Genomic DNA, 23,547 nt, shown 5'->3' on the forward strand with positions numbered 1-23,547 from the left:
CAGCGTCCTGCAGAGTTTAGCTCCAACCCTAATTAAACACACCTGAAGCAGCTAATCAAGGTCTTGCTTGGAATACTTGAAACTTCCAGGCAGGTGTGTTGAGGCAAGTTGGAGCTAAACTCTGCAGGATCAGGTCTGGTGACCCCTGACTTATTAAAGCATTGGTCTCAAACTCAGTTCCTGGAGGGCCACAACTCTGCACAGTTTAGCTCCAGCCCTAATCAAACACACCTGATCCAGATAATCAAGGTTTTCAGGATCACTAGAAACTTCCAAACAGGTGTGATTTGGAGCTGGTTGGAGCTAAACTCTTTAGAGCTGTGGCCCTCCAGGAATTGAGTTTGAGACCACTGACTTAAAGAAAAATAAAAAATGTAAAAGGTGAAAAATATCAAATCAACTGATGTGACAACTTACTCTGATCTGACATTTATTAAAAATACATTTATTAAAAATTGTTCAACCTTTCAGTTACAATATACATTTATTATGACATAGCTATTTATGTATTTTGTATTTATTTGTGTGTGTGTTCACTTTTTTTTTAACCCAACAACTATGGCAAAATATGATGGTACTGAATTTGAAAAAATCTGCCATCATTTACTCACCCTTAAGCTGTTCCAGACCTGTGAGTTTTTTTCTTCTGTTGAACATAAAGGCATGAAGAAGTTTGGGAAACAAACAGTTGCTGGTAGCCACTTACTTCAAAAATACAATGGAAGTCAATACCAGTAACCAGTAATGCTTGCAGCATTCTTTAAAATATCTCGTTCAAACTGTCAGCCCTGCTTGCCTCTTCTTGGACGAGTTCCTGTAAATTAAACAGCACAGCATGTGTACTACAGCACACTTCAAAATACCAGCAGGCATGCACTGGATTCCCATTTTTCATTCACCATTCACTGGATTGTTTATACACAGAATATTCAAACTGCACTTCAAACAGCTGTATCTTCATTCTCCACCACGCTACACACACAGCATGACACGTGCATAAGCAGAAACAATAAAGACTTTTAAATGAATTGAATCGACTGTTCTCTCTGGATTTCCACTACATTTCCCCTCTAATCTCAGCAGATTTTCAATCGCCAGCGGCTAGCCAGTACTCTGAGGGCAGTAAAGCAGAAAATTGTCCTGCTCAGAATCCCTCAACAGCAGCTAGCTCATCCAGATGACGTTACTGGAACATCGTTTATCACAAGGTTAAGCTCAAATTCTGATGTGTGGAGATTATTGAATTAACCCACTCATTTCCCTTACTGCAGTGAAGGTGCCTTCCTGCTCATCAGTCAGTCAATAATAATGTGACAGTGGGCTGCAGCAAGGACGAGTAGTTGAAGCAAAATCATGTAAAGCAGCCTCTTTTATTAAAAATAAAGCAAAATCCACAAACAGGCAGGAGAAACTGGAGAATAACAATCAACTAAACACAAATGAGAATGGACAAAGTGAACATTATACAACTATACAGGTGCATCTCAATAAATTAGAATGTCGTGGAAAAGTTAATTTAGTTCAGTAATTCAACTAAAATTGTGAAACTCGTGTATTAAATCAATTCAGTGCACACAGACTGAAGTAGTTTAAGTCTTTGGTTCTTTTAATTGTGATGATTTAGGCTAACATTTAACAAAAACCCACCAATTCACTATCTCAACAAATTAGAATTCTTCATAAGACCAATAAAAAAAATTTTTTTTAGTGAATTGTTGGCCTTCTGGAAAGTAAGTTCATTTACTGTATATGTACTCAATACTTGGTAGGGGCTCCTTTTGCTTTAATTACTGCCTCAATTCGGCGTAGCATGGAGGTGATCCGTTTGTGGCACTGCTGAGGTGGTATGGAAGCCCAGGTTGCTCTGATAGTGGCCTTCAGCTCATCTGCATTGTTGGGTCTGGTGTCTCTCATCTTCCTCTTGACAATACCCCATAGATTCTCTATGAGGTTCAGGTCAGGCGAGTTTGCTGGCCAATCAAGCACAGTAACACCATGGTCATTGAACCAGCTTTTGGTACCTTTGGCAGTGTGGGCAGGTGCCAAGTCCTGCTGGAAAATGAAATCAGCATCTCCATAAAGCTTGTCAACAGAAGGAAGCATGAAGTGCTCTAAAATTTCCTGGTAGATGGCTGCGTTGACTGTGGACATCAGAAAACACAGTGGACCAACACCAGCAGATGACATGGCAGCCCAAATCATCACTGACTGTGGAAACTTCACACTGGACTTCAAGCAACATGGATTCTGTGCCTCTCCTCTCTTCCTTCAGACTCTGGGACCTTGATTTCCAAATGAAATGCAAAATTTACTTTCATCTGAAAAGAGGACTTTGGACCACTGAGCAACAGTCCAGTTCTTTTTCTCCACAGCCCAGGTAAGATGCTTCTGACGTTGTCTCTGGTTCAGAAGTGGCTTGGTAGCCCTTTTCCTGAAGACGTCTGAGCGTGGTGACTCTTGATGCACTGACTCCAGCTTCAGTTCTCTCCTTGTGAAGCTCTCCCAAGTGTTTGAATCGGCTTTGCTTGACAGTATTCTCAAGCTTGCGGTCATCCCTGTTGCTTGTGCACCTTTTCCTACCCAAATTCTTCCTTCCAGTCAACTTTGCATTTAATATGCTTTGATACAGCACTCTGTAAACAGCCACACCTTTCAGTAATGACCTTCTGTGACTTACCCTCTTTGTGGAGGGCGCCAGTGTTCGTCTTCTGGATCATTGCCAAGTCAGCAGTGTTCTTTTCACACTTTTACTAGTACGCCCAACACTGTCACAGTCATCTTTTTCTTTTTTATGAAAGTGACATTCCCACCACATCTCAAAAGACATATCTGTAGCAATATTTTGTGGTGGAAATGACATATTAAACATTTTTAGAACAAAATTCAGACTCCTCTGTCTTGCTAAAGCCAGTTTCATAGATAGCACATATGTCCTAAATAATAAATATAATTGTCACCTTTTTTGTGTAACTTGACAAAATTAGGCTACAGTTTTCAGACTGGAAATAACACATAACAAAAAAAAAAAGATTGTTATCTTGTTTTTTTTCTTTACACATTTGACACTGTTGTGTTGTTAGTAAAAGTACACTAATGTATGAAAAAAAGTACAATAACTGAAAAATTATGTAAATCATAACAAATACTGAAAAAGTTTTTAAATCATTATTTTAAATCAGTAGTAATTCCTGTTTATAAGGGATTTCGGGTTTACAATTGAAAGTCTGTCTGAGACAAAGGCAAAACAATTAAATCAATAAACGGCATTTAAAAGACATTTTTGATGTGTCATTTAGGCTACATTATAAAACTTTTAATTATTTTTAATTAGAATTAACTCCTGAATATCCACCCATATGTATTTACTTGATCCCCATAACTTACACGTGAAGAATAAACTCAACTTGAGGATTTACGGAAGTAAAAAAAAAAAAAAAAAAAATATATATATATATATATATATATATATATATATATATTGGGCATTCCGTGACGTAATCGTCACAAAGACTTTGTGACGTCACAAAGACCTTAGCGCTAAGAAGCGTTTCACGAACTGACCTCTCAAGCTTTTTTAGTCGGTAGTAGTTGCCCCCTGCCGGGTTGTGGTGGTCTGTGGGAGTCGTAACCGATCGGTGTGGTGTAGTGTGTTGTGTTGTGGGGGGTGTGACACAGTGATTGACAAAAGGAGGGCGAGGTGGTTCTTCTCTCCAATCAAATGAACTTTAATGGTTTATAGCTACCCCACCCGACCCCGCCCTTCACAATTAATAGTGGTTAATCACTGTTAACGCCTGCTATAAACCATATTTACACTAAAAAGTTGACATGCAAAATAACAAAGAGCATAAATTATCTAAAATTATCTAAATTATCTAAAAAATTATGCCAATGTAAAACAGTTTAGTAGTTCACAAAATATGTTATATGACATCCAGTGACGTAATAAACTCTCAAAGCTGAAAACATTATGATCCTTGTGTTGTTGTCTTGATTTAAACACTTCAAACTCATCGTGTGAGAAAAATATAAGACGTGATGAAACATCCAAAGTCTTCAATCTACATGTTTAGGCTACATAAACCAACAATTTAAAAATATCACTCACAGAAATTACAAGAATAAAAAAAAATCTCCCGTGAACTAGACTGCAAAAATAAACATTTGTAAAGAAAATAACATTTCTAAAGCCAATTTGTTTGTTTTTTTGCTGTGTTTAATCTTTATTTTTTGTGGTTTTCTCAGCAAATATCAATAAAGGCAGTTAGTTATGTAAATGCAATTGAAATCATCTGCTCTTGACCCAGTGGAGGTCTGTGTGTTCAAACAGCTGGACAGACACTGTCTGGAGGATAAACCTTGAGACAGGGACCCCGCGGCTCTAATGCCAAATCATGCAGATGAGCTGATGCTTCCTGACCTCAAACACAACCAAAACCTGGATGGTGAGCGTTTATAACGCCAGAGGCTCCATGCACCGTCTCCTCAAGCTAGACGCTCTTATTATCATTTGTGTGACTTCTGCTATAAGAAGATTTGTATCACTTTGCATTGAATTGTGGTTGTGGTTATGCAATAGAATGTAAATATTTATGGGATGATAAAATGCCATCTCCACATCCTCCACTGTCTTGGTGGCCACGAGTTGACTATCTCTTATGTAATTAATACTAAACAAAAGAAAAATGTTCTTCTCTTCAGATGATTTACTCTGTTACTGAATCAATCAGTAACATTTAGAATACTGATGGGAATTCACTACACAGAAGGACCATTTTCCACCGAAGCTTTCAGTGATCAGTTCTTAATTCCATTTTATTCTTAGTGTGAAGAACATTTGAATAATCTAAACAACCAAGAACACTTTGTGGAATGGAAAGGTTCTATAGAGGTTAAAGGTTCTTCATGGAACCGTAGATGCCAATAAAGAACCTTGAAAGTGTAAATGATTAGCATTTGGATACATACCGTAGAAAATGTAATTTCTCTGCACTCTCCCTGTACAGTCTCAGGTTCACCGCCAGATGCCTGTGCGTAATGTTTTGTTTCCATTGTGTCTGTTCACATATATCTGGTATATGTTATGTGTTAAATACTCTGCGTGGTTTTTCAGGTCATCTTGGCCACGGTCCACTGCAGTGCTGTGCTGTATCCCCTCTCGTGCATCAGGTTTGATATTAAATCCTGTATAGTTTTATTTCTATGTCTATGACATAGTTCATTTTTTTGTCTTCCAGTGAGAATGGGTTGAAATGAATGAATTTTCTTTCTCCATTGTAAAATTTGTGAGTTGTCTTGCAGTCCTGTCATTTTGACAAAGACCACCCTTACAGCCATAAACAAAACTTCAAGGAGCGAAAACTGGCTTTGGTCCTTGATTAATTAAGCCCTCCCTGAATAAGAGTAAACAAGGACAAAACATATTACGAGGAGCTTGAGATTTTGGGTTATATAAGGTTAATCTTCCGCTAGTAGTCTTGCAATTGCAGTTGACTTGGTGTTTTGGAAAGATTTATTTTCTCTGTTTCGTAAGCTGTTCAACAGTGGCATCTACTGACCAGACTCAGACTGTATATCTATCCCTTATCATTTCATTTTCATCAATTCAAATCAAAACTGATTTGATAGAAAATAATATATTGATAATATAAATGTTAAAATATGTTTACATAAATATATTTTTGCTATTTTGAATTTTAGTTACTTTTATTTTTGGACATTTGTTATATTTATATTGTTCAAAATATACATTTTGCATTTACTCAAAATGTATTTTAAGATTGCAAATATTTTTTCTTGCCCCTTGAAATACATTTTGCAATATTTTTATTTTTTGGAATTTGAAAGTTTAAATGAAATATATTTAAATTTTTACAAATATATTTCTTTAAGCTGTGCTGTTTAAAACATATATTTAGAATATATATATATATATATATATATATATACAGTGAGGAAAATAAGTATTTGAACACCCTGCTATTTTACAAGTTCTCCCACTTAGAAATCATGGAGGGGTCTGAAATTGTCATCGTAGGTGCATGTCCACTGTGAGAGACATAATCTAAAAAAAAATCCAGAAATCACAATGTATGATTTTTAACTATTTATTTGTATGATACAGCTGCAAATAAGTATTTGAACACCTGTCTATCAGCTAGAATTCTGACCCTCAAAGACCTGTTAGTCTGCCTTTAAAATGTCCACCTCCACTCCATTTATTATCCTAAATTAGATGCACCTGTTTGAGGTCGTTAGCTGCATAAAGACACCTGTCCACCCCATACAATCAGTAAGAATCCAACTACTAACATGGCCAAGACCAAAGAGCTGTCCAAAGACACTAGAGACAAAATTGTACACCTCCACAAGGCTGGAAAGGGCTACGGGAAATTGCCAAGCAGCTTGGTGAAAAAGGTCCACTGTTGGAGCAATCATTAGAAAATGGAAGAAGCTAAACATGACTGTCAATCTCCCTCGGACTGGGGCTCCATGCAAGATCTCACCTCGTGGGGTCTCAATGATCCTAAGAAAGGTGAGAAATCAGCCCAGAACTACACGGGAGGAGCTGGTCAATGACCTGAAAAGAGCTGGGACCACCGCTTCCAAGGTTACTGTTGGTAATACCAAGACGTCATGGTTTGAAATCATGCATGGCACGGAAGGTTCCCCTGCTTAAACCAGCACATGTCCAGGCCCGACTTAAGTTTGCCAATGACCATTTGGATGATCCAGAGGAGTCATGGGAGAAAGTCATGTGGTCAGATGAGACCAAAATAGAACTTTTGGTCATAATTCCACTAAACGTGTTTGGAGGAAGAAGAATGATGAGTACCATCCCAAGAACACCATCCCTACTGTGAAGCATGGGGTGGTAGCATCATGCTTTGGGGTGTTTTTCTGCACATGGGACAGGGCGACTGCACTGTATTAAGGAGAGGATGACCGGGGCCATGTATTGCGAGATTTTGGGGAACAACCTCCTTCCCTCAGTTAGAGCATTGAAGATGGGTCGAGGCTGGGTCTTCCAACATGACAATGACCAAGCACACAGCCAGGATAACCAAGGAGTGGCTCTGTAAGAAGCATATCAAGGTTCTGGCGTGGCCTAGCCAGTCTCCAGACCTAAACCCAATAGAGAATCTTTGAGGGAGCTCAAACTCCGTGTTTCTCAGCGACAGGCCAGAAACCTGACTGATCTAGAGAAGATCTGTGTGGAGGAGTGGGCCAAAATCCCTCCTGCAGTGTGTGCAAACCTGGTGAAAAACTACAGGAAACGTTTGACCTCTGTAATTGCAAACAAAGGCTACTGTACCAAATATTAACATTGATTTTCTCAGGTGTTCAAATACTTATTTGCAGCTGTATCATACAAATAAATAGTTAAAAAATCATACATTGTGATTTCTGGATTTTTTTTTTTTCAATTATGTCTCTCACAGTGGACATGCACCTACGATGACAATTTCAGACCCCTCCATGATTTCTAAGTGGGAGAACTTGCAAAATAGCAGGGTGTTCAAATACTTATTTTCCTCACTGTATGTGTGTGTATGTATATATATATATTTAAAATTATGGATTCAGAAATTCAGCATTGTATGGAGTGTATTTACAACTTTTAGCCTGCAAAACAGAACCAGCAATGTATTCACCGAGACAAAGGAACTTTTTGTTGACTTCAGTAAGGCATCTCGCACACCATGCGACAGCTCATAATAACTGCAGCGGTCAGCAGCCCCTAGATTCTTGGCCCACAAATCTGCAATGACCTCACCTGAACAACAAACCCTGAGCGTTCAGTTAAACTGTTTATAATGTCTGAGGAAATGTGACATCTATACCAAAGGTTAGTATCAGGGTTTAGTTGTTTTACACATGTGGAGGTTTCCCATTTTAAGTGTCTTGATTGGTTACCTATAGAAAGCGGACTAGAACATATTAAATTAAAAATGGTACATAAGATTATCAATAATAGGGCTCCTTTATATTTTAATTATATTTTATATTTTTTCTAGGGTAAATGAGCAACATTGTTATAAAACTAGGCAAAGTCTTATGGATATTACATTATGTCGTTTTAAAACTATGTATGGTCATAGGTTTTTTAGATATTCTGGGGCACTTTTGTGGAATAAATTACCTCTGGATATTAAGGGTATTTCAACTATGGTTAGTTTTAGTTTAAAAGTTAAAAGTTGGCTCTTAAGTAGGGTGTTTTGTTGATGAATTTGTATTACGTACGTGGTTATTTGTGATTGTAAATTTTTGTAAATGTGGAATTTTATGTAATTTTTGTATTTATAATGCAGTGCCAGTGTACCTGTTACCGGGAGTGGAGTTTGTGCTTTACATCAAGGACCACAATGGAAACAAGTTTTATTTTAAACTTTATTGTGTTATCCTTGACGAATTGAGTGTATTCACTACTTTATTTTGTCAAATAAACAAACAAACAAACAAACAAAAGACATTACACTGATGGGTGCTACCACTGTCTGCTATGAAGACAAAAGCACAAGTTAGTCTTACAAAACCTGCCAAGAACATGCTCGGGTCATATATATCAAGCCAAAAAAGAAAGAAATGAGAAATTATACATAAACTTCAATTACATGAATAAGCTGATTTTCTGGTCTTATACCTGGTTTAAGTTGGAACTAGCTGGTCTCCCAGCCTAGCTAAAGATGTGGTCAAAACCCCTTTAAAACCAGCATGCTAAGCTGATGTTTTGAATTTATTGTTAAATATAATAAATACATTATATTTCGTAATATCTGTAATGTATACAGATTAAAAACAGAAATTAGACTGTAGTCAAATATGATTTGTGTATCTGAGTAAATCTATTCCACGACTTTCTGATAATTCCACAGATAAACAAAGAATACGAGCAATCACATCAGTTTTTAAAGACATTCTAGCTATAACGATATTGTCCTCAGTGTGAGTGTGTAGAGATCGCTGTTTGTCGTGTTGTTCCTCAATCATAATCATGCCTGATCTATGAGTCGAGTGTGGGCGTTCACAGACCGGATAATTCAATGCTAACAATACCGAAACTCAACAGAGAGCCACTTCACAACAAATCAGCGTGACATGGAGCCTACGAATTTACAGGTAAAGAAATCACGAATAAATCTCAAGACAGTGTGAATTCAAGACTGAGTGTTGTTGTAGTTTGTAATCTAGCGGATCCGTGTCCATTGTCTTTGTAAAAGTTGTTTTGGTTGTTTAGAAACCATTTTTACATTCACCACTGTCATTATGTGTGAATGAAGTTAGAGTTGGAGTGATTTAAGTTATCTTTAAGTAAAAAGTTAATCGTAATGATGACACAGGCTATGTTTTAAGACTTAGCAGTGATTCCTGAAGCCCATATGATGCCTATAAATGCTGTCTAGGTAGGCAGCGCTTTAGTTTTCGAGACACGGTCATAACCCCGGATGTTAAAGATTTCTTTAGGATGTTATCAGGTCAAGTATTACGATCATCTGAAAAACAGTGTTTTCAAGGCATCCCCCGAAATATAACATTTATACGATATATGTCTTGTGGCTGTTACATTTGAGATTTTTGAATCATTAATAATCTCAATCTCTGTTAGATTTATGATGATCACTTCATTATAATTCAATTATGTGCATTTTCAGATTAATTCTCTGTTAAAGTTAATTGGCACTACATGACAATTTGTACTAGTCATTATAAATCACTTTATATGTGCAATGCTTTCATAGTTATTCAGTAACGTTATTAAATATTTTAATATGAAATGTACATATTGTGTAATGGTGCTTTAAGTATATTTACACTTCTTACACTACACTTAAATCTCTGCATAGTGGCTTATGTATTTACCTAACCAATATATATCGCAGACATCTTAAAGTGGTGAGACTATAAGCGCAATTGCACATGCTTCATTTTACAGAAAGCTATAGCTATAGCCAACAAAGCTTCACAAGAGGACCAGGCCGGAAATTATGAGGAAGCTGTTAAATCTTATCAACATGCAGTGAAATATTTTCTGCATATAATAAAACGTAAGTGCATAAATATGGGACTAACCCATTTACAAAAATGTGCAATGGTCTGGTCAAGTTTCTTGTCATTTTCTGGCATTTTAAACCTTTGTTTCCATGCATTTAGGTGAACCACAGGGTAAGGAGGGCAATCAGAAGATCAGAGATAAATGTAAGCAGTATCTAGACAGAGCAGAAGAGCTCCAAGACCTTCTTGATAAGAAAGAGGTTACTATAAAATGATCACCGTCTCTTTGTTTATTTATGAATGTCCAAGCAATTTGGACCACAATGGACTGAGTCACTTTTTTTAAAACAAACGTACAAATTCAGATAGATCATGCTGTCTATGTGCAGTCTTCATAAAACCATCTGTCTACAGCAGTGTATTACAGTTTATTAACACATGCTGGACCCTTTGGTCTAATATAAGTGTTGTCGAATAGTAAAAACACATTATGACCAACAATTTAACCCACTTCGAAAACACTAACAATGCTTTGAAGCATGTAGGCAGCATCATTCTGTGGCATGAACTGAACACATGCAGAGGGAAAACTGAGTAAGTAAATAAAAATCCTGAAGGGAAACATGCTGCGGTCAGCAAAACCACTGGACACACTGACGTATCAAATGGAAAAAGATGGAACATTGAGACGTGGCCTAATGGTAGTGCAAGTGCTTTAACACATTGCGTTGTTGCACTCATACGGGTGGTGTGAGTCTGAATCTAGCTAGCAACATTTCCTGATCTCGTTTCCGCTCATTTACCTTTCCTGGAAATAAAAGTGGCAGAAAAAAAAAGATTGCTATATATTATCACACCCTGTGTCGGAGAGAACAACGGAGACTTGGATCAGAGAAACGGTCTTTAATCAATCCAAAACAAGGGGTAATTCACACTAGGAATGGCTGTGACACACGAACATGACGTTTGAGATGGAGGGAGGAGCCAGGACGGATCAGACAGAGGAAGGAGCCAGGGAGGAGACTGGAGGGACTTGGAGCAGGAGGGACCCCATAACGGACAGCCATAACGGCGACCCATGGTGGAGCTGACGGAGGGAGGAGCCATGGTGGAGGAAGGGCTGACGACTCCAGGGGGCCAACCGATGGCTGCGGAGCAGGTGGGGGAGGAGGCCGAGACGGAGAACTGATGAGCCAGGGCGACGGGATCGGAGGGCCAAGGCAGAGAAGATGGCTCAGGCAACCGAGGCGGAGGCAGAGATCCAGAAGGCCGCGGTGGAGCCGGAGCGACAGAGGACCGAGGAGGAGCTGAAGGGAAAGAGGAACCTGACAGAGCCGGAGGGACGAGGTGCAGCCAGAGAAGTGCAGTCCCGAGGCGACGGATGGTCGACAACAGACCAAGGTGGAGCCGGAGGGACGAATGGGCTAAACTCAGGAACAGGAGCCCTCTCTGGGCCTAATTCAGGAACAGGAGCCCTCTCTGGGCCAAACTCAGGAACAGGAGCCCTCTCTGGGCCAAACTCAGGAACAGGAGCCTCTCTGGGCCAAACTCAGGAACAGAGTCTTTCTGGGCTGGACGGGGAAACAGGAGTGACAGAGGGCTCCGGTGAAGTAGGGAGGAGAGGGGGCAGGTCAGCATATACATCCAAAACCTCTCCTTGTAAGTCCAGCAGTCCCAGATCCACATTAAGCTCACCCTCAGCCATGGTGCAGGGGGCGGAGCTCCTCTCCGCACTCTCGCTGTCCACGGCGTTCTACCTTGTGGCAGGCGTTGTAGCCGGCTCTCGCACCTGGTCTGAAGTCATCAACAGCTCCAGCTCCGCGGCGATCCTCAGCCCTGTCGCTCCATGCGGCGATGACTCGTCGGTGAGTTCCACACAGCGAGGAGAGATGGTGGGCTGGGCTCTGGGTCCGGAGTGGAATCGTCCTCGGAACAGACGGTGAACGGAGATCTGTTTCTTGCCAGTGTCCACTCCACAAAGGTGGCGAAATCTGCTCGAGGGCCATCTTTGGACAACGGTGCTCTGCACGCGGGGTTCAGGCTGGCGTCATAGAACGCACGGAGCGTGTCGTCCGGGTACCCGACAAAGACAGACAGCACAGACTGGGACTTAAATGCATGGGGTAACGAGGGTAACAACACGACACACCTGAACCAAATGAACACAATCAAACCAGGGAGAAACTGGGTCACGGGGTGCACATGGGGAGAAAAACACACACAAACAGTCCAGAGGCGTGACTATTATATTATATTTATTATACCACCTTTATTTATATGGCACTTTATAAAATACAGATTGTTTCAATGCAGCTTAACAGTGAAAAATTATGTTTCAGTGATGCAAACAGTATTCAGTTCTGCTGTAAAAATACAGCAGTAAACAGTCATTATTCCGTTTAAGTCAGTTCATTGTTTCGGTTTGGTTTAATAATTGTGAAAAGTTCATCAATTAATTTTTTTTTACTGACAGTAGGAAAGGGGTCTCATCAAAATACCAAAGAGCTTCGCAAACTATGTGTCAGAAAAATAAACAGCAGTGGACTCAGTACATAACCCTGGGGGTCTTCAGAGGCACTAAGCATGTAGGAGCCCTGTTTTGTGTCCTGACTGTGGTCTGTTGCGTATTACTGGATCCAGTTGCAGACAGAGGTGCTTTGGCCAAAAAAAAAAAAAAAAAAGCTTTCCAGGAATGTAATGGTGTCCTGTGGTTTTGCTTGTAAGTGTCTTTGTAGGGGCCTTAAAATGTGTCTAAGACTGAGTAAGTGCAATGTGATTGTACATTTTTGGCAGAATATACAGATATTGTTCAATGCTCGTAAATGGAAACAGATGTTATTGCAGTTAGGGATTACTTAGGACATTTAGCAAGAAGGGCTAAGATGACATGCTAATCAGCAAAACTTTGACCTCTTGATCTCAAGTTCTGGCCGTCTAACAACTGGGTATTTGGGAGGCAGGCGAGGTGGTTGTTCTGTGATTAGACAGTGACGCATTAGATGCTCTTTCACTGTAAAGTATTGTTGTTGAAGTTTATTTTTAGGGTGTTGGCTTTTTTTAGGTTTGGTTCTTTTTACAAGTAAAAGCTTTGTCCTAGCAGTATCATTAAACTATAACAGATACTGAAACTCAGTGTTTAGCCATAGCCGCTGGTTAGGTTGTGGGATGCGGGTTGTTTTTTTCAAGGGACCCTGAGGGTCCACTGTATGTCCCTGTAAGCTCTTGATGTAGGTGTGGCAGTAGAAGTGGCACACAACTTTAGATTTTTTGGTGTGTCACTTCACGACATTTTGTGGGCAAAAAAGGTTCACTATGTATTGTCAGAAAATATGAAGCACAGCTTGCACAGAAGTCACAAATCTGCGTGCATCTTTCACTCTCATGTGAAATTCCAGCTTGCGTGGATTTCTGTTGAGATGACTGGATTAGGTCAATGAAATGTTGTCAAAGAGCAGTCAGTGCGAGTGTGCCTTAATTTGTATGGTTTGTCTGATCTCAGTCGTGCATTTTTTGTACGATCTGCTTACATCCCATTGATGGTTAGGTTTATTGGTGGGGTTAGTGGTGGAACTTAAAGCTTACTTTTTTCTAAAAATCACACATTTCCGGATGAATCACATTATACAAATTCCTACAAAATCACTACTTTGTAAAATACTTTTCTCATGAGATCGTGTTGCTTCCACTTGGAAACAGAGATGCAGCTAAACTGAAGAGACCTTAAATCTACCAAATGGACCCTCGTCATCTAAATCCACTGACTCTATTTAATATTTCTCAGCTACTTATATTTACAGCACCACAGTTATTTTAAAGTCAAAATTAAATGCTGTTTGCATTTGTACCGGTGGTTTTAGGGGATGGGATGAAAATTAAGAGTGCTTGGTGATATCAAGTTTTAAAGACAAGCATTTCTTTTTCTTTTGAATAACGTACATGGATGAAACATGGTTCCATGGTATGGTACATGGAACATACAAAGGTATTGGACCATGTATACTTTTTAAAAAATACTTTTGTCATTTCATATTTATCCATTTTCTTTTTGGCTACACTACATTCTATTTTTGTATTCCTTTCATAAATATGTTGGTGTGGTGTCTGGTGTTCACAACATGGTTCTGAAGTAACAATAGCAACAGATCTTGTTTATTACTAGCCTGCCATATTGCCATATAATGTCTGATAATGTGTAAGCCATGATATGGCTCATGCCTGTAGGTGACTTTTCAGTTTGACAATAGAAACACTTGTTTATAGCTCAGTTATCTCACTGATGACTTCAGACTTTTGGTATCTATATGACTATAGTAACACACTGGCCTGTTTAGATGTGAATGTGCAAATTTCTAGTAGCCTTAAACCAATTTAATAATACAGAAGAAGATACTGTCTATCTAATAGTAGTTTAGAGAAATTTCTAATTAGGTTATGAGAATAATTTAATTCTACACGTCAGACGCATAATTAATTAAAAGTTAATGTATTGCAAATTATAAATTCAATGTTTTGGCAAACAGAAAAAAATATGACATTAAAAGCGCCTTATAATTAGCCAGTGACGTTTTATTGTGTTCGCTTATTTATCTAACATATATTACAGAAATATTTTAATGGTATGAAAAATCAGGTGTTTGAAACCAACATCAACACAAAAGCAGACAATAGAAAGCAAGCATAACTTCCCTTTGTGTCAACTTTACTTAATCTCCCAGATAATCAGGGCAAATTAATTGTCTTTAAGTCACTGTAACTTGGATACATTCAAAATATTACAATCAAATGGCTGCATATGATTTGTACAACATCTGTTTATTTCCGGTCATGCAGTTATAGTTTTTATATACAATAATATTGATTATATTAAGTAGGCCTACAACTTTTATTACGTAGGAATGACTTTTTTGTTGTTTTGTTCCTGAAACCGGAGGCGTTTGGGGCGCGCCAAAAGGGCGTGTCTCACACGCATGACGCATGACATTTTTGTAACACGTGAGCGTGGAGGCGGAAGTGACATTCGACATTTTAATGCGGAAGTTGTTTTTTTCCTGTGTTATTCTCCGATCTCAAAAATAAGTATTGAAAAATCCTAAATTTACAATCCTCGTTGGTTGTTTGTAAAAACGTAAGAGTTTGTTAATATATCACTGTCTTTATTTTTCCGAAACAAGTTCCGTTCGTTCTTGTTTTTTTCAGCCCCTATGGCTGCCAACAACAACTTACAGGTAAGTTGGCAAACAAATGGTCTCAGAGTTTAACAAACCGACAGCAAGAACTTTAATTTATGGATTGACTTAAGATGAATATTACGTTTTATCGTATCTGTAAATTCATATATTTGAAGGCAATGGTTTTGTTGTAAGTGCAAAGAAATTGTCGCTGATGTCTTGCTAGCACCCTCGTGTTTTCTTTAACTTCTGTCATATAATCTAAACATACTAACAAACCATTACGGTCGTAATCACTTTTGGTTGTTTGTGAGATTATAAATGTTATTTTGAATGTTAATCAGACATATAGCAGGTAAATTTCAGATGAGTAAATTAACCAGTCAGGTGTTTAGTTTGAAGTTTAGCTCTACGTTTTGTTTTGTGCTCATGAATACAATTGTACATCTATTCAAATGTGGCTCATTGTTCTGGTCTCTTAAGCATTATAGTTTTTCTGTGGTGGACAGATGTCACATTGATCATTTTTTGTTTGAGAATTAAGTCTCATTTATGACTAAAATTCCCTCATAGTGTCAATGTTATGACAATAAAACGGCATTCATTAGTTAATAGCTACATTGCATTTTCTGAAATAATGCTATGATATTTACCACACAGAAAGCAATAGATCTGGCCAGTAAGGCAGCTCAGGAGGATAAGGCTGAAAACTATGAAGAGGCCCTGCGTCTGTATCAACATGCTGTTCAATATTTCTTGCATGTTGTCAAATGTAAGTATGCAGCAGAAGTCTGTTTATATCTGTCCATAAAAAGAATAAAAACAGACAATCATCAAGCATATTATTCCTGTCTTACTATTTGTTCTCTTATCGAGACTGTAATAGTTTGCTAAATGTTGATACTGTATATTGCATTAGCGTTACATATGTTCTATTCATTTATCAGTATGTTAATGAGAATATATTACAGCATTTCACACAAGAGTGGCAGCTTTCAGTCGCCTCTATACCTTTAACTATGTTTTTATTTGATTTGTTTTTTTAAAGATGAAGCACAGGGTGATAAGGCCAAACAAAGCATTCGGGCCAAATGTGCTGAATATTTAGACCGGGCCGAGAAGTTGAAAGAATTTTTGAAGAAGAAAGAGAAAGCCCCAGCGAAACCAGTGAAGGAGTCTCAGTCCAGTGATAAAGGGTGGGTGTTGTGTGTTAGTAGTTAGCTGGATGAATACAAACATACACATACATTCGTTTGAAATGTGTGCTTGATTTCTGTGAATCAAAACATCAAGATTAACTAATTGATTTTGAACACAATAACATGTCCAGTGTGAATGCTTTGCTTAAAAAAATAAATCTAATCTGGCTCTGATGGACGCTAATTACAGAGGGCTTGATCATTCCGATAGCCCATATTTGAAAATATGTGGTTTTGCATATTCTAGCGTGTGCTCTCACGTCTATGCAAAAACGTGTTAGCAAGACTGTGCTGAGACTGTGAACTTCCCCCTTTGCTGTTGTGCTATTTATATAACCATTCATTAGTTTAGGGTTGGTTAGATTTTTTACAGCAAAACGGTAATGTGAAATATTACAATTTAAAACATTTTCAGCATCATTACTCCAGTCTTCAGTGTCAATCATTCTAATATGCTGATTTACTGCTCAAGAAACATTTCTGATTGTTAGCAATGTTGAAAACAGCCATACATTTGATTTCAGGTTTCTTTGAGGAATAGAAACTTTAAAAGAAAGCCATAATTGTTACATTATATATGCATTTACTGTCACATTTGACCAATTGAATGCTGCCTTACCAAATAAAAGTTTTAATTAAAAAAATATATATTTTTGACTATAGGAATGAAAGTGATGGAGAAGGAGAAGATCCAGAGAAAAAGAAATTTCAGAATCAACTCTCAGGTAAGTAATTCCCCATCCAGGTCTTCTAATGGAACGAAATTCTGATTGTACTTTTTTTTCTTTTTTTTATCAATTCAGTTACATTTTTTAGTATGTTTTATTACTTGTAGTCTAAAGCAATACTAAGAAAAACAGTCCTTTTTTTTTTTTTTGGTAACACATTTGATGTTTTTTAGTTTTAGTCCCAAGAAATCTCAGTTGAATCTGATTGACTGATATATTATCACAGGAGCCATTGTCATGGAGAAGCCAAACATTAAATGGAACGATGTTGCCGGGTTGGAGGGGGCCAAAGAGGCTTTGAAAGAAGCTGTCATTCTGCCAATCAAATTCCCACATCTCTTCACAGGCAAGTGGCTATATCAGTATCAACTAATGGGCACTGCTTTCATATAACGCTCACTGATCAGCGATTCAGCAGTGCTAGTATGGGTATATCAGAACTGCAACTGAACCATTACCCTGCAAAAAGAAACTGTTGAAAGAAGACCTCTAATAAAACAAATTGTTACGGTCTCAGGTAAAAGAACTCCCTGGAGGGGCATCCTTCTCTTCGGGCCTCCTGGAACTGGCAAGTCTTACCTGGCCAAAGCGGTAGCGACGGAAGCAAACAATTCCACCTTCTTTTCCATCTCCTCCTCAGACCTGGTATCCAAGTGGCTGGGAGAGAGTGAAAAGTGAGTCTTGTGAGGAATGCTGCCGCTTACCTTTACCTGTTTTAGCAGTTTAAGTTTCTTTCTAGTGTATTTCTTGCTTACTGCTGTGTTCTTTGCTCCTTTACTTTTGTGTTTTTCTCAGATTTTAATTTCAGCAGATAAGCACAATGTTCAAACTAAAAAATTTTGGAACAACACATTTTTGCCAATCAACAGTGAATGAAATTATGAAAGTGAACATATGAATTATGTTTAATTAAATATGTTTTGTTAATGGAAGGTGAATAGTACAGACTTTTTTTTAAATCAACAGGCCACAATCAGTAAACAATACTGTAGCATAGGGATGGGGGTAAATGTTGATTCAGAAATTCATAATCATGAATTTTAAATTCGCTGTTAATATTTCTGTTTATTTACATAAATAATGGAGATATTGTGCGACAATGCAGAAACTGCATTGGAGTGTGCATTGGCAGCTGTGGTTTTTGTGCAAATCATTATATACAGGGGCTTTCAGATTTTTTTGATGCTCTGGAGTCCATTTAAAGTGGTTGTTCATGCAAAAATGAAATTTCTGTCATCGTTTACTCACCCTTCAGTTGTTCCAAACCCATGTTCTTTCTTCTGTTGAACACAAAAGAAGATATTTTAAAGAAAGTTGGTAACCAAACAATTGCTGGTAGGCATAGTATTTTTTTATCCATACTATGGAAGTCAGTGGGGACCATCAACCATTTGGTTACACACATTCTTCAAAATATCTTCTTGTGTGGTCAACAGAAGAAATTCATACAGGTTTGGAACAAGTAGAGGGGGCGAGTAAGTAATTACAGAATTTTCATTTTTGCGTTAGCTACCTATTTAAAGTGACTGTGATTTGTCATTTCCTTTACACAGAATGCAAGTCAACTTAATGTTTTTATATTTCTAGACCTATTTAATTGCCCCTTTTATGTGGGATTGCTGAACAGAATTTGATATCAAGCAACCTTGACTTACCAACTGACCTATAAATGAACGCCAAAAAGCTTATTAAAACATTTCATTCATTTTGGATTTGTAATAATTAGTTTTCATGGCCACACTTCCAGATTCTCTACCTTTTATGAAAGTGAGGTCTAGAGTTATGATTGGTTAAAGTTGCTTGTCATCTGATTAAATGGGTAAAATGATGCCATGCCTTGTCTAAACGGTTCCTTTCATCCCCTCAGGCTGGTGAAGAATTTGTTCACTTTGGCTCGAGAGCACAAGCCCTCTATTATCTTCATTGATGAGATCGATTCACTCTGCGGCTCCAGGAGCGAGAATGAAAGTGAAGCAGCTCGCAGAATCAAGACCGAGTTTCTGGTTCAGATGCAAGGTGAACCTTTTATACATGTTACGACCGCCTGTAACAGGGATGTCAAATCCTGCTCCTGGATGGAGTTTAGCTCTAAACCTAATTAAACGCACCTTAAAGAAACTAAAATAATGAGTTATTAACTACACTGTGTTTGTCTGAAATGCATTCCAAACCAGCAGTGATGCAAAATCTGTTTCATTTTTGTCTTTATTGCATGTTTGTTTGTCTTTTAGATAGAATTGTATTGTATTTTACCTCAAAGAATGAATGAAAAGCATTTCACTTTTTGCACAGTGAGATTATTTTCTTGACAATTTAGCACATTTCCACCCCCAAATTCTCATTACTGAAATGCAAAAATCATATTACTCTGATTACATCTAGAAAAAATGATTATTTAAATTGTAAATTCACACACATCATGTTAGTATTTGTTAGTTTTAATGAACCATTAATATCTAATTACATAATCTAATACAAATTTATTATAGGTGTTGGTAATGACAATGAAGGGATCCTGGTGCTGGGAGCCACAAACATCCCCTGGACGCTGGATTCTGCCATCAGAAGACGGTAATAATTTGTTTTCATGAATTACTGTAGGGAAAACCGAAAGAGAGCAGTCAGAGTGTCTGTCAGTTAAAGATTATCTCATTAAACTCTGTGTCAGTGTGATGCATCATGATTGAAAGAAATTACTGAGTGACATCAACTAGAACAGGTTATTCAACTCTTGTAGTTCAGTATGAGCCAGAGAGCATGAATCACGTGAAATGCTATTATGAAAGATCTACAGGTCTATACAATTTATATAATAATCTGTGTGTGTGTATATATATATATATATATATATATATATGTATGTGTATGTATTACTGCTTTTACTCTATTTTGCATGTAGCCTTGTTGAGCATAAGATATTGCTTTAAAAAACATAACTTCCCAACCCCAAACTTTTGAACAGTAGTCTATGTACCTGTGACCTACACAAAGGGTGGCGACTAGAAGAATCTCACATATAAGATATGATTCCCATGCCTCCATTTGTGTTATTTAATACATTTTGACTAGATTGTCTGACTGTTGTTTTAAAATGTGAAAAATGGTAACATAGAATGAGCGTGTGTGTGTGTGTCACTCTGTAACTGTAACTGTAAGAGTATATGTTCATTGTTTATCTTCTGTATTATGTTTAGATTTGAGAAACGTATCTACATTCCTCTGCCAGAAGATCACGCTCGCGGATTCATGTTCAAGCTGAATCTGGGCAGCACACCTAACAGTCTCACCGAATCAGACTTCATGACTCTGGGCAAGAAGACGGACGGTTACTCTGGTGCTGACATCAGCGTCATCGTCAGAGACGCCCTCATGCAGCCCGTCAGGAAGGTTCAGTCCGCCACTCACTTCAAACGGGTGAGCCCTCAATGACACTGATTACATCGACACTTTAAAGGGGGCATGACACACACCGTTTCACTCAATCTCATGTTAATCTTGAGTACCTATAGAGTAGTACTGCATCCTTCATATCTCCAAAAAGTCTTTAGTTTTATCATATTTATAAAAGAAAGATACAGCTTTACGATTCTCTCCAAAAAAAGCAGAGCTCCTGGAGGTGCGCCGTGGGCGGAGCTAAAGAGTGACGAGCACTTGAGCTCCGATCGTGCAGCTTGTACGAATCTGGAAGGAATATTTTTGGCACCGAAATACTCCGTCATGCATCCAAATCGTTTTTTTTTTTACTTTGGCCATGCTTAGCATGGGAATCCAACTCTTTAACAGTGTAAACAACTCTGGATGCATGAAACAGCATTGTACCCTCCCTTTAAGAAACCGAAACGTAGTAAATGTGAAATGGGTCTTACACTAATATGTCTTAAATTAATGAATCTTAAATGATTTACTCCCCATGCTAATCGTAACCATTATATTTTCTTTCATTAGGTACGAGGACCATCAAGGAGTGACCCGAATGTCATAGTCGATGACCTCTTAACCCCTTGCTCCCCAGGTGATCCACAGGCTACTGAAATGACATGGATGGAGGTCCCTGGAGAGAAACTTTTGGAGCCAATTGTTTCCATGGTGAGCATATTTTTTACACCATCAGTGTACACTAATTGAAATTAGTAAGAAATTATTATGCCGTGTCCCAGTGTCAAGCTATTTTTGTCTTCCTGAGTGCAAAAGCTCTGTTGAAACGGACTCTACCTTATGTGGGAAATTAGAAATATGTTCTGCTTTATTTACATGCCCTTTAAATGTATAAATACACTACTGTTCAAAAAGGTCAATAAGATTTTTAAAGAAATTAATATTCAGCAAGGATGCATTAAATTGAGAAAGTGACTAAAGAATTTCGTAATGTTTGAAAAGATATCCACTTCATATATGCTGTTCTTTTAAACTTTCTCTTCATCAAAGAATCCTGAAAAACATGCATCACTGTTTCACCCAAAAACTATTAAATTTTTCCAACATTGGTAATAAATCGGCATATTAGAATGATTTCTGAAGGATCATGTGACACTAAAGACTGGAGTAATGATGCTGAAAATTCTGTTTTTGCCCAGGAATAAATTACACTTATAATGAATAAATAAAGTTATTTTAAATTGTAATATTATTTTACAATATTACTATATAATATATAATGAATAAAAAGATAAATGAACATTTAATAAAAAAATGGGAAATGGTGAATATTGTTTTTATTCTATTCTATTTCAATTTATTATTTTTGGATGTTTTTTGCCTTTATTTTGATAGGAGAGTTAGTTGACAGCAAAGTGGGAGAGAGAGAGTAGGGGTGGGATTGGGAAAGGTCCGCGAGCCGAGACTCGAACTCGGGACGCCCACGATTTTTATTATTTTCTTTTTATTAAGAACCTGTTGAATTGCAAGACTGTTATGGTACTTTTATCAATTCCTTATTATGCTCTGCTCACACCCACAGTCGGACATGCTGAGGTCCCTCGCCAACACAAAGCCCACCGTCAACGAGCAGGATCTGGAGAAACTGAAAAAGTTCACCGAGGACTTTGGACAGGAGGGCTGAACAGAGACAGTCTCCCGAAACCAAAGCAAACAGATTGTGATTGTAACGTCTTCTCTCTTGCCCTTCACACGCCCCTCTCTTCCTTTCGTACCCATGCTCTTCCTCTGACCGACGAGCCCCCTCAGCTCAGGCTGAAGGCTAGATGTAATTTGAAATGTGTATCTCTTCAAGCCCACCTCAGTTTTTTTTCACATGTTAATAGCTGCTCTGCCTGCAAGGCTGCCATCAGTACCTTGTGACCATCATGCATCTTTTATCATTAATAAGCGGTCTCAAACTTAATTATCTGTGCTTTCTACAAGTAACACAGTCAGCAGGACCTACAACAGATGTGCTGTAAAACAATTAGCAATTATAATTTGTTCCTTTATGAAGTGACTAAACTAATACTAATGTCAGTTTTGTTTACAGTCACATAAATCTGAATGGCCAATAGTTAAGCTCCGACACATGAAGACTTTCCAGCTCCGTTTTAAAATGCTTTTGTTGGCTGTACTTTGTTTTGCAGAAGAACCATGTACATGACTCTTATTTGTTGTTGCAAAGGCTTCTTTGGATGCAGGTGTAGACTTCATTCGCAAGGGTAGTGAGATCTGTCTTTCCAGAGCTGTGTTTTCCTTCTCATTTGTGAAAGTCATGGTTTGAATCTGTGCATCGGGATTTGATATAACACTTTGAGATCGGCATTTAACAATTCAGGCACTCTTTACATATACTACATATGGTTTTGTCTCCATGTACATCGTTACTTTCAGTATATTACTGTAAAATGTGCTATTCCTTCACTGAGATATAAGTTACATTATATGTTCAGGGGCCAATGTTAGATGTTCGTTGCAAATTCACTTGCTGAGGCTCAGCACACCATGTGCCTTCTTCACATTTTCCTCCTGTCTGTTTGTCTCTCTTGATCTGCATACACATAGATGCACAAATACTGATGCTTATTGATGGCTATATAACTGTTTTTATAGGCAGAAGGTTTGGGAATGATTGGATGATATTTGCACATTTCATTTAAGACTTTACAAACACATATATCAATCTGTATACAGCTCCTATGCACTTATAGGGTGTTTGGTTTGCCATTTAAAGACCTATAAGACATTGTACTATTAGAATAACAATATAGAAAAGATGTATTTGGTTTGTTTTAAGGATGAGTCTTGTTAAACAGACAGTTTAAAAGTGGTTTTTCTCGTTCATTTTAATATTCACATGTAAATAAAGGTTGAAATGAAACTAACTTGACTTATTTCTTGCTTTAATGCGAATGTTTTCTCACAAACTCCTAAAACGCTCGTTTCCTGTCATTTTTATTTATTTATATTTTTGCTAGAGGGTTGACTGAAATGCCATTGTGGGCGGTGTTTTTTGATAAAGGGCTTCTATATATGTTT

At 37.9% G+C, this 23,547-nt stretch overlaps 1 protein-coding gene across 4 annotated transcripts; it reads left to right on the forward strand.

The window, feature by feature from the left end:
• The first annotated feature begins 8,975 nt into the window (after positions 1-8,975).
• Positions 8,976-23,393, forward strand: vps4b (vacuolar protein sorting 4 homolog B). 4 transcript variants are annotated; one of them, XM_058799295.1, is made up of 13 exons: positions 8,976-9,120; positions 9,935-10,046; positions 10,153-10,253; positions 15,822-15,933; positions 16,210-16,357; positions 17,024-17,085; positions 17,315-17,434; positions 17,606-17,762; positions 18,956-19,104; positions 19,578-19,659; positions 20,283-20,502; positions 21,034-21,174; positions 22,046-23,393. In XM_058799295.1, the coding sequence occupies exons 1-13, from the start codon at positions 9,100-9,102 to the stop codon at positions 22,145-22,147; spliced, it is 1,527 nt and encodes a 508-aa protein (XP_058655278.1). In that variant the 5' UTR covers positions 8,976-9,099; the 3' UTR covers positions 22,148-23,393. The 4 variants fall into 4 exon arrangements, with proteins under 4 accessions (XP_058655278.1, XP_058655297.1, XP_058655267.1 ...); XM_058799284.1 differs by lacking the exon at positions 8,976-9,120 and adding an exon at positions 9,432-9,476; XM_058799314.1 differs by lacking the exons at positions 9,935-10,046; positions 10,153-10,253 and having other exon boundaries at positions 9,085-9,120.
• Positions 23,394-23,547: the final 154 nt, after the last annotated feature.

Source organism: Onychostoma macrolepis, chromosome 02, assembly GCF_012432095.1.
Source record: "Onychostoma macrolepis isolate SWU-2019 chromosome 02, ASM1243209v1, whole genome shotgun sequence".
Classification (NCBI taxonomy): domain Eukaryota; kingdom Metazoa; phylum Chordata; class Actinopteri; order Cypriniformes; family Cyprinidae; genus Onychostoma; species Onychostoma macrolepis.